Source organism: Dasypus novemcinctus, chromosome 6, assembly GCF_030445035.2.
Source record: "Dasypus novemcinctus isolate mDasNov1 chromosome 6, mDasNov1.1.hap2, whole genome shotgun sequence".
Lineage (NCBI taxonomy): Eukaryota > Metazoa > Chordata > Mammalia > Cingulata > Dasypodidae > Dasypus > Dasypus novemcinctus.
Window position 1 is genome coordinate 33,065,042 of NC_080678.1, and position 12,638 is coordinate 33,077,679.

At 40.7% G+C, this 12,638-nt stretch overlaps 1 protein-coding gene across 1 annotated transcript in view; it reads right to left on the reverse strand.

Moving 5' to 3' along the window:
* The window catches only part of SORCS3 (sortilin related VPS10 domain containing receptor 3), a 630,681-nt gene that overhangs the window by 62,889 nt on the left and 555,154 nt on the right, over positions 1-12,638 (reverse strand). Inside the window, exon 14 of the mRNA XM_058298484.2 lies at positions 8,961-9,068. Coding sequence (XP_058154467.1) covers positions 8,961-9,068 — 108 coding nt within the window. The remainder of the gene's footprint in view (positions 1-8,960; positions 9,069-12,638) is intronic.

The window sequence follows — 12,638 nt, forward strand, 5'->3', positions numbered from 1 at the left end:
CTGCTATCTCCATCCAGGATTCAGATTAGCCATTGCTAGGAAACCACAAATCCCAACTCAATCCTCTTACCCAGTCTGGACTCCTTTCACTGGCTGGATGTCATTAATTTGAGAGCAAATTATTAGAAACCTGGAAAACAGTTCTAAAATCCCCACAGATTTATGATGAAGTCATTTCACAAAGGTCACAGCCAACCCTGCTATAATTAAATCTTTCATTAATTTTTAAAATACACAGTAACTTACAAATGCAGCATAAATTAACCAGATGACCTTGAAGAAATTATTTAGAGCACTGCTTTATCAGAAGCCAGTATCTAGCAATTTCCTGAATTTTTATTTAACGAGTGAAGTTTGTCTATTTTCAATTCTGGTCTTTGATTGGTTTCCTATAACCTGTTTATCTGAAATGATTCAGTATTAATTTACTGAGGGCATTGGTTAGCACTGTGGAATGATGGTGGGGTACTTAGGACTCTCCCATCCTCTAGGTCACAACTTCAAGGGTAAAACAGGCAAGACCCATACCAGTTACCCACATCAACTTAAGAGCAATCCCTCCCTCTCATTATCTGGTACATTTTGATGAATGGATTCTTTTTTTCTAATTATAATAAGAATGCATTCTCATTATAGAAACATTTTTAAACTGTAGAAATCTATAATAACAAAATAAAGTCCCCACTGGACATAACCACTTTTAGTATTTTGTGGAATTTATTCCCTTCCATTCACTGACAGCGTTAGTTTATCTCAGAGCAAGAGAGAACTAATAAGAAATAATGAGAAACCACAGCCAGCGTCAGAATCTTTGGAAGTTAGAGGTAACCTGAGGGCTGTGGTGATATCTATCCCCCCAATTGCCTCACACACACACACACACACACACACTCCACTATCACCTCCACAACAACTACACTTACAGCTCCGAACTGGACTGCAGAACAGATCCCATGAACCCTAGAGCTGAAATAAACCTTGTGTAAAGCTGATCTTTCCTCTGCAGCACGTGGAAAAGACTTTTAGAATATGCATTTCTTGGCAGCAGAGACCTTGACGATCTTGTTTGTGCCCTAGCCCAGCTTCTACAACGGTGCCTGCCTTGCCGTGGGTACTCAATTCCTACATATTGTTGAATGAAGAATGCCTTCTTGTAATTGCACCATGATGCATGTGTACTCCCTAGGCCTTTCTTAAAAGTTCCTGAAAGGCGTAGGCTCCTCTTCCATAAGCCCCCTCCCCTGCCTCCATGGAGGAAGCTGCTGAGGACTGATTTCAAAGCAAAGCCACAAGAGCAGTGTTCTAGGAAGGCGAGTCGTCAGCGGCCAGCAGGTGTGGCCTTGAGAAATTCAGGCCACCTCCTTGGCTATTGGTGTGCATCCATGCCACTTGATTGTTTTCCCGTTAGGGTGTCCATGGGATTAGTGGTAAAGGAGGTCAGTGGCTACAGGGGGAATTGTATTGAGCAAAAGCAAGACATGAGCTAGACCTTAATAGAAATAGGTAGGGGATCAACAGCAAGGAATCCTGTAAGTGGAGCCTGTATTAGTTACACAATACAATGATTGGTGAGATGGTGGAAAGAGGCACGGATGAAAAAGTCTTGACAATAAGTGTGGGGAGGAGAAAACAGAGGGAAGCTTGAGAAAGAGACCAAAAGGCATTGGAACGGAATTGAAGAGGCAAAAGAAAGCAGCTGGCATTTTCAATGACTTAATTTGGGGGTAATGAGTACACAGGGGCTTGTGACATCACTTTGAACTTTTGTGTATCTTTAAAGCTTTTCCAAAAGCACTGTAAGAAAATATAGAGATGAAGTAGCGATGTAGTATCTAAATCAGGAGTCACAAATTCAAAATCTTACAGGAGCCAGGAGAGTAATTTAAATAAACCATGCTCGAACCAAAGCAGCTGACATAGACAAGTATAAACGGTGTGAAGTGGGGGTTAGGAAACAGTGCCTCCTATTGAAAGTGGGCTGCTGCCAGGCAGTCTAGCAGATTGTTGGACTAAGGGTATTTGGGCTCAATGATGCCAGATGTTTCTGATTTTGCAAACGTTAGCTCCATTAAAAAGGTGTCAACTGAACTAAACACACCTGTGAACCAAACCGTGGGGTTTACGAAAGGAATTCAAGAATGGAATGAGTAAGAGCTGGAGTAATTAAGGAGGGCTCCCTGAAAGAGGTGAGATGACACAGGTGGGGTTTGGATAAGACAAGAGGCGACTCCAAGCCATTTCAAATGATTTTACTTCTCTAAACCTGGTAACGCAAGCGAAATAGTTTATGGGTAGAAGTGTGTAGAGACTGTGTAAAAAATCCAAATGATATTCATAAGAGAGAAAGAATGAGTTATGCCCCACAGGCACAGGGTTAGCAAGCCACAGAGCTTGGGTCAAATCTGGCCCAGTATACCTTCTGGATAGCCGACAAGCAAAAAATGGTTTTCATATTTTAAATGGTTTTGGGGGAAAAAGGAAAATGAAGTATAATATTTTATGATGTAAAAATTATTTGAAATTCAAATTTGAGTGTCCACAAATGAAGGTTTGTTGAAACAAACTCATACCTATTCCTTTATGTTTTGTTCTATGGCTGCTCTCACAGTAGAAGCTGAGAGTTGTAACCGAGACCACCTGTGGCATGGCCTTTCACAGAAAAAACAGCTTGCCAGCCCCTCTCTATTGACCAAAGCCTTTCTACAGGAGGCCTGCTCATTAGACCCAGGAGGCACCAGCATCTCCCATGGTCTTCTGGAAGAATCCTGATGTTTGCACTCAATCCTTGATCCAGGGGAGGAAGCTGGACCTCAGAGGGAAGTTCAGTAAGGCACCAAATGACACATGGATGTAAGTGTCAAGCTGGGTGCTGCCCTGACATAGTGTACTTCCAAAAACCATGCTCTCAGCCACTGTCCCATTCTCCTTCCTGACTCCAAATGGTGACCTTCTCAGTCAAATTAAGTCTTTTCCTCCCAGAATCACATCAAAGCCCCTAAGCGAGCATGCATTCTGCCTTGGCATTCTTTGGTGCAAATGACAGGGAGCCTCTGAGTTGATGGCATACCTCAGTGACAAGCTGAAGGATATAAATCAAGCAGTCAGATGGAGAGGCAGTGACTTGGGAGTTCCACTGGATTTGTCGATTACTCGAATGACTTACTTTGGGCAAAGTAAAATCAGGCCCTTCCAGCAAACAACAGAGAAATGAAAAACAGATCGATGGAAGCAGCACTGGTTCATTTCCAAAGATGTTATCGGATGCAGTTACTAGAGGCTAAACAATGCATTTAAGCTCAGGGCTGGGCCCCCGCATTGCACTAAGGCTGTATTTAAAAGCGTGTTCCCTGCTAAGCATTTGGTCACAGTTTCCTAAGCGGAAAGAAGGTCTTCACTTAACAAAAACACAAAAAACTCTTGTAGCTTTGAGGTTTGCATAATTTTCTAGGCAAAATGTTCTCTCTCCCCTTCACTTTGGCTATTAGTTCTGCTGGAGGAACAATGGATCAGAGATTTATGCCAATTAGAACTGGGTTTATACAGGGAGTCAGAAAGATAGTTTTCCCTAGCCAATTTGCTAAAGGAATCCCCAGCCCTTCCTGCCTCTCGCTCTTCCCTCTGAAAAGCCGTGCACCTTCTGTTCCCCCATTTGCCTCTCTCCTTCCTCTCCATTTAGACATGAAGCCTTCTGTAGCTACTCTATCTCCAGTAATTTATTTCCCTGAAATCAATGGCAATTACAGTTTGTCCCACACCTTATCATTTAATTATTGCCGAATTGTTTCATGGGTTTGTTGTGTTTCCTCAAGTAGATGGCGAATTGAGATTCTCAGGAATGGCTCTGCTGTGACCTGGTGTCTGGCAGCAAAGTAGGCATTCATCAATACATAGTAAATAACTAACACTCTGCCCCTCTTTCCCACAAGCTGCAGTCCTGTACTGAACAAACCTTGGAGAATTCTAGAACCTTCCCTCAATGTTCAGCTCAGAGCCTAAAGTTTGAAGTTCACATTCCTCTCTACCTCACAGGGTTGATGGGAGATTTAAATGACATCAAGTTTGAGAACGTGCTCCATGCAATGCGTGGCACAAAGTAAGGTACTGAGTGGACACAAACTGACTGCCAAGTTTTTGCACAATTCCCCAGATCAAACTGAATTTTCCTTAGGGTATTTGCTATTCACTCCAGGTAAGACATATCCACTTTTTTCCAGGGAAGCTGTGTCTCTCCCTTCTGTTTCCCGCCCTCTCCCTCCTTTTATTTCCCTGTGCCACTGCCAGGTTCTCCCTAGCCCCTGTGAAAGATCGGCTGAATCACAGCCAGTTGGTTCAAATATTTCATATCAAGATAGAATTTCAAATGTAACTTCGAGGATGGAGGAAAGCAGTGTTTTTCCATCTGATTCCACATCTGAGTCAAGCAAAAAAGTGCTAATTTGAGGCAAACAACCTTTCAAGAAATAGCAGACCAAAGAGACCCCAGTGCTTTAATTGCCATGGGCATCTCATCAGCTGGAGGGGGCTGCTTGCATCTGATAGACCCTCCGCTTGTCAATCACCCAGCCCTGGCCTCAGCTTTACATAATAATAGCAGTCACATTTCATTGTGAATTAGGCTGGACTAGATGCTTCCTGTCAAGGTTGCCAGGGAGATGTTGAAATAATAACATTTGAAAAGATAGTGGTAAAAGAGCAACATAAGTAAACAAATCCCAGCCTCCAAGCTGGGGACCGGCTCTCCCACACAAATCTCATCATAGACCTGCAATGTTAGAAGACTCCTTATTCCTCCCAGCTCTGGCCTCTGGGACAAGGGGAAGCTGGGCAGATTCTTGTGGAAAGTAAAGGAAATCAGAAATCATTCCCAGAGGTCCTCGTTATCTGGATGCCCTTTCTGCACCTGCTTGCCATTCCACCTCCCTGCATACCCCCCATGCACACACCATTGCACACAGACGCAGCCTGCTCTGATCCCTACTCAACCCCCAGCCCTCATAACTACAACCACTGGGTGCTGATCACAGCACTTATGAACCCCTGGAGATCTAGAATCAACTTCCTAAAATACTGAAGCCATGGGCCAGAGAAGGCACAACAATCACAACACAGGTAAGGTTCTTGGGGACCATGAGATTCACTCATTAATTCATTCACATAGCCATCCATTTAATCATTCATGCATTCAAAACATGTGTACTGTTAAATCTCAGTGCTAACACAAACCTGGTAATTATAAGGTGCGTGAAGAACAAGATACACAAAAACCCTCTCTCATGGGAACGTAGAATTGTGTGTGTGTATGTGTGTGTGCATGTGCCTGTCTGTCTGGGATTTGTCTTTTTCAAATCTAGGGTAAGGACAGAAATTGCCATTTGACAACCCTGCCAGGGTTTGCCTCTCTGGCAAACTGAAGAGATCCCACAAAACCTGTATGGCTTTTGTGCTAGAAAAACTCTGAATATAATAAAAACTTAGAAAACAAGTAGCTTATGCTTATACTTGGTTGGACAAATGCTTCCAACCCCAACTTAAATTCAAGAAAGGACAAGTACCTCTTTTGTCCCAGATTCACTATAAGATTCACTATAAGAAAATAATTACTCATTATTCCAGTTCCTATTTTACTTACTAGTATTTAAAATGTCCCAATAAGCAAGATAGAAGAGGGAGAGAAGCTCTGTCAAGTTCTTTTGGAGCCTTAGTGGGAAGGAAAGAAAAACAGGAGTGCTATCTCATCCCATCAGTAAATGGTTTGGCCCTGAGGTCAATCTGCCTAATGTCCATGTAATCATCTAAACTCCATTTAAAGCTGAGAAAAACATTAATATCATTTACGACTAGATGGACACAGAACTTAAAACTGTGGCCTTAAATTTGCCAGGGAATACCAGGTGTGTTGAGATTGATGAATATGCAGTAATGTTCAAAGTAATGCCCCGGTGAAGTATGCAGTGACTTCTGATAGGTCTTATACAAGAGAATATGGGTAAACGAGGCCAAGAGGTGAGATGAAGGAAAAGACAACATAAAAGAAGAGCCATCTAGCCTCTTTGATACAAAAACAGGGAAAGGCTGACTTTAGGATCATGCCCAAGATTCTAGGGCATGTCAGACCTGGATGTGATGAGCAGCCATATCTGGCTTGAATTTACCCAAGGAGAAGAGTGCACAACCTTCTAGACTATGTGTACCTTTGCCTAACAGAATTTAGAATTCAATATTAACTCTTTGAAGGTCAAATTAGAGGAAGTCCTAGAAAAGAGGAAGCTTCTTTTTCTATATTTAGTGATTAAGTGAAGGATGTAGACATAATATGGAAAAGTCAGCCTAGGGCCAGAGATTCGCATTTAAAAAGATGGTGGCATTGCTAGTATTACATTGGCTTCCCAGAAGACAGGAGAAATTTCGGAATCTTCTGGCAGAGCATTCTGGGTAATAGGGCAGAGTCATTTGTTTTGCATATTTATTTAATGTATGGTAGACAAAATCTCCAAGGGCAGGGGCTTCTCTAATTTATTCTTCTAGAACAGTATCTGGCCCATAAGTAGTACCACCAAAATATTTCTTTATTATAGAATTGCTAGATCCTACTGGCATCTCTTAGTGTCTCTCTGTCCATTGTCTGTCTTTCTCTGGATATGTATATGTAAGGATATGTATACTCAAAAATATTTGCATAAATATTCACTATACATATATTTGCATACATTTACTAAGTCATTTGTTCTTTAGAAATAAAATTTATATTTACAACTCTGCCTTTTAACGTCTAGGATTATACTTCTGCTACATACTGTTTTTATGCACCACTAAATGATGAAGTTTTAGACATGAAGCCTTTGTAACCTCCTATATCTCAAATACTCCATGGCTGATGCAGTGGAGTTTTCCACAGTTTTGTTAAACCTTAGTTAACAAAGTAACTTGACAGCTTAGCAAGAATCTATTTTGTATTATGGGAACTTTAGAAATTTAGATGGTGAGAGAATTTGTTTCGGAGTTTATTTTGGGAGAATGAGAAGAAATTCCTGGACAAAAATCAAAGCCTTTATTCTTGAGCAACAAATTCTACAGGATATTCTCACTCACATTTTTTTACTCTTTATTTATTTTTTTAATGTTACATTCAAAAAATATGAGGTCCCCATATACTCCCCACCCCCCTCACCCCACTCCTCACTCACATTTTACCACAGAACTATCCAGAAAAGTCCTATGTAACAGAAGTTTCCATCTGAAGATATCAGTCACTAACGTATTCCCCAAAAGACAGATCCCTTGGGTGGATCGTAGTAGCAGCTCATGGGGTTGACATTGTATCTTTCCATTTCATGACTGCATGGTGCTGGAATCCAGCCCAGGGCCCAACAGAGTAGGTGCTCAGAACTAACAGTCATGTACTCATAGACCCAGTTTCTACCCTTGAGTTAGATGAAATATTCCACTAGCAATTTGGAAAATTCAGAGAGAATTAAAGAAGAGAATTTCAAGTCACTCCTTTAAAAAAATCACTCATCCCAAGTGATTTTAAAGGTACTCTTGTAGAGTCACCTGCACTTTTTATTATGAATTTTTATTAAAAATGAAGACAATGGCAATCCTAGGGATTCTTTCCATAGGCTCTATATAAATCCTGTAGAAATGGGACCTTTGTAGTCCCCCTTTGCAGTGCTCCTGCTGAATTTCCTAAGAAAGGGAAGCTTTTATTCATTTTTACAAATGAGGAGAGGGAGGCCCACCACAGCCAGCTGCTGGACCATTGCTCCACAGCCAGGGGATTATCCAGCATCACTTCTTGGGCGACCTAGTCCTGGAAGCTGGCTTTGGTGGGTTTGTTTTTTTTTCTCCAATGTCTTTTCCATTTCTCATCATGACTGAGTTCTTCCTGTCATCCTAGGGACAAGTCAACCGTTAGGAGTTGAGGATGGAAGAGGAGGGATGGGACATGGCTGCGTGGTCTATTCTGGGGCCAGGGGAATTAAAATTACTTTTAACTGATCATTCTGTCAAGAATTTGCCCTGGTAATTTTCCCTCTCCTCAAAGTTCATCCATCTCATATTGGGAAAATACTCATTCAGACTGTAAGCAAATTCATGAACACAAAAGTTAACAGAGTTCCTGTGTCCCCTAGAATCAAAAGATGATACTCTTCCCCCAAACTAGCACAGAAAATCCTTTGAATCCTTCTGTGCCTACTCCACCATACAGAAAGCTCCCTCTTACATTGCCCAGCAGAATCACTTCTGTCCAGCAAAGAGTTAAGGTGTAAGGGGTTCAGATCAATTGGGAGTGAAGGTTACCCTAACCACCCCACAAACTCCCCTCCATACACGTGCATATACACCCATACAGGAGATCGACTCTTAAGGAATTAAATTTTGATATACTTTTAGAAAGCAGTATCAAAGTATTTTTTCTTTAATATTCAAAAAGTGCTTCAGTACTTTAAGATCTATATCCTGAGCATCTATTTTCATTGTAGAAGACGATAGGAAAAATTTCACTGCAAATCAATCATCTGAACTGGAACAACATCAAATGTGTGTCACACACATGCCCTCCAGGAATTTCCCTTAAAATCATTCCCTGATTTCAGTATGTGGGCTGTTTTGTTCCCTTCATCCCTGCACCTCCTCCCTCGTTAGACTTTGGAAAAAGAGAAAACACATTGGAAGTCGTAAGCTTTCTGTTTGCTAGGGTTTGGACGAATGTAAATTTGTTATAACACTTTAAATTCCATTAAGGACCTTAACTTTGCAATTAGAAATCTCTCCAATGCTGTCAGCAGCCTTTTGATTTGGTTGGTGCAAACCATAAATATTTCCATTTTATAGATGAAGAAACTGACCCAGAAATCAAAATGCTCCGGGGTAGGGTTCAGCAGGAAAGGTCTGTGGGCAGAAGGAAGTAGAACCCTGTTGTCTGGGCCCCTTTCTACTACAGCAAAAGATGTACTCACGTCATTATTTGGGTCTCCACCCCTGCCTCCACCAGAGCCCCGTCCACGAAGAGAGGAACCGAAGTGAAACCATACTTGTCCCAGGAATGACCCTCGTCAAAACTCACCCTGGGATGGAAACAAGTACATGGAAGAGACAGCTGAAAAAGCTGAAAATAAAACCATACTCTTTTGCAACCATTTTTCAGGTTATTAAATTCTCCTCTGTACTCACTCTCTGGCAATTCAGACTATCAATAGGCATTAATCTTCAACATCTCCCCCACGTTATTACAAGATTTGATCAAAACTGCATTCCCTGGCTCGGTCACAGACAGCACCAAAGCTGCAGAAATATTTCAACATAGTAGAATTGAAAAAACAACCCAAGCAGGAGGGCTTAGTGGATGAAGTGTCACGTTTCAAATACTCAGAATGGAACCCAAAGTTCAATTTACAGCACAATCAATTCAACCCTTGGAGTTTTTGACACAGATAAATTGAGTAGTGCAGGGTATGCCCTTTGGGAGGGGGGTATGTGCCTTTCAGATCAAACCTTATAAAAAGCAATTTCCTATTTGTTCAGAGTGGATGTTAGGATCATCCCCCCTACCTGATGCCATGTTAAGGATCTTTTATGGGCACTGAGTATCTGAGATGTTCCAAGCAATACCTTTCCATCCTTCATCCAAAGGCCCTTTGTGGACACAGCATCTGAACCCCTTTAGAGGGAATGTAACTAATGGAGGAGATCTGAGAAAGTCTGAGTGCTTGCTTCCCTCCCTTATGTTACACATTAACAAGTACCTCTTTGCCCCTCGATTTACCCAGAAGTCATAATCCAGAGACCATTTCCTCTGAGAAGCTTTTCCTGACACTGCTTCTTCCCTGATACAACTTTAGTTGCTTCATCCTCTGTGTTCCTTCTTGGTCCAATTAACTTATTCCTTCTCTGAATCTCCAACTCTGGTTAATGATTTTGAGCATCCAACCCTTCTCTATGATTTTGAACACCCAACCCTTCTCCTATTATAGTCCTGAACCTTTACTTCTTAACTGGTCTTGAATCCCTCAATCCAAGGTTGGAAGCTCTGGGAGCTCAGGGATCATACATGCCTTTTCCTTCAATGAACCCTTGACACATCATACATATCTTTATTATTGCTCCTTACATTGTAGTACATATGTATATATATATTTTAAAATTGTTTCTGGCTCTTCCACTGAACTGCAAGCTTTTGAAGATCAAAGTCCATGCCATTATTTTTGCAAGCCTAGTAGTTAGCAGAATATCTGGCACATAGTTATTATTATCTATATGCTTTATGAATAAATAGATTAAAAAATAAGGAACGATTAAGAGCCCTTTCTTAATATGTCCAATCATTTTCCACACATGATATACGGTGACGCTAGGATCTGGATGTGGAGTCTCTTCCCCATTCATCTTCAACCTACTCAATCCATTCACTACACACTTACTTCTTTGTCTTTCTCATTCTCTCTGTCCATGACTATCCTCTCTTCTCCAATGTATCAATTAAAAAGATAATAAAGTCAATCCCTTTACCAAGATGAAATAATTGGTCCCTCAAATTTTTTTTTATATTCAAGAGTTGATGTCCACAAATGAAAAGCAGACAGTTTGCCATAAAAAGTTTTTATGTGTTTTAAATTTTCAGTTTCTATCTTGACTTCTAAGGACTTGGTCATTATAGATTTTTTAATAGACTGGAAAGCTAATAATCATCCAGGTTGGTCCCAGAGAAAGGTAAACAGATTTGAATTGCTTTTCTTGGAAGCTTTCAGATCTACTGGAAATGGGCTTCTCCTTTCAAGAATGAACGTAAACGCATGACTGAAAACGGACTTTACCTTTATTGCCATGTACCCTATTTTGTTCCTAAATTAATCATAGTTATTTCAGAGTGTGCCATGGCTACTAACCAGGTAGCTCTGTCTGGTAAGTCAAGAAGGTAAGGAAGCATTAATTCAAGTTTTTTGTTTATTTGTTTTGGTAACTTTGAATAGGTTGGTACTATCTTAATTTGCACAAGTCTAGGTGAGTTGAAGTCTGGCCACTTGTGTCATTCTCAGAATTTATCAATGATGGTCAGTTATTAGCACTAGCAGGGCAAAGCTGTAGTGCCACCAGCACCTTAGGGAAGAAAAGGTTTCAAACAACTGCCACTATTAGGCAGGGCAAAGAGTGGCCATCTTTGCTTTATACAATGAAGAGAGACCACAGAATAGACAAGGTAGGACCATCACAGACTTCTGGCCCCAAGATGGAGGTTCCCTGGTAAAACTAAGCCCAAAATGGAAAGACAAATGGTAAAAGATCAAGGGCCTGCTCTGTGAACTGAAGTCATACGGAAGGAGCAGAATCATGGGATAGTTGGAAAGATGGGATCAGCAGATACCACTTCAGGTAATTTTTCTTCTCTTTAAAAACTGAGACATGCCAAGATCCAGGTGGGGAAGACAGCATATACAATATCCAACATCCACAGGATAAGTGAAAGCAAGGAGACAGGTCTCCAGAGCCAGGGTGAGGAATGACTACTGGGAATCTCACTTATGGCCATTGTACCACTTGGAAGCCCTGGATTGTGCCATTCGAGTAACTTTCTGAGACTGAGAATTTCCAAGTCTTGAATATCTCAGGCTGAGGCAATTATTAAAAACAAAACAAAACAAAAATTTCCTTAGAAGAACCACCCCCCCCCAAAAAAAAAAAACTCATTAGAAAACTTTATCTTTTGGTTATCTGAAATGCTTTCCGGTGGAAGGCCTGCCATTTGTGACAGCTGCTCTTTTCTCACGACTAGGAGTTTTAAAATATTCTGAGCTATTGAATAGCATCCCCAAGGGATCCACATTCTCCTCCTAAGTTCAATAGCTCATTAATGGACAAGACAAAGGAATTGGGAATTTGTTATCAGGTCTACAGGTGAAATTGAAATTAGTAGGATTGCCAATACTCAAGGAGACAAGAATAAAATTCCAGTCGACCTCTAAGTAGTGGCAACATAGGATCAGTGAATAAAAATAAGATAAAATTCATCCAGCAAATATTTATTGATGCTTATTAAGTGCCTGGTCTTGGCAATGGCCTCATTCTTAGGGATAAAGCAATGAAAGAGAAAGGTGAGTCGTAACTTCAACAGAACTTAAATTCTAGTTTAAGGAGACAAACAATATGCAAATAAATGGATACCAAAATATGAGTTAAAAATAAGTGTCATGATGACAAGCAAGGAGTGATGCAATAGAGTGACTGAATAGCTCCTTTGTATTAAAAATTTAAGAAAGCCCTCTGTGAGGACTCAGACATTTATACTGAGATCTGGATGACAATAGGGAACTAGTTATGCAAAGATCAAGGGAACAGTCATTCTAGAGGAAAATCTAATGTGAAATGAAGTTTCTGAATGGGAAGAATAAAAAGACGGTCAATGGCTGCCATTCACTGGGAAAAGGAACTGTAGAAGGAAATGAGTCAGAAAATAAGGCAGGAACCAACACAAAGGACTGTGTTTCTAAATGAAATGGGAGAAAATTTATTTGATTTAAAATTTAAAAGTCAACTTTGCTTCTCTGTATTGTGAAGGAAGCATTGAATGAATTGTTAGGATCCAAAGTGGATGTGAGGAGATTATTTGGAAGGTGGTGATTTTTAAGAGACCAAGTAAGAGA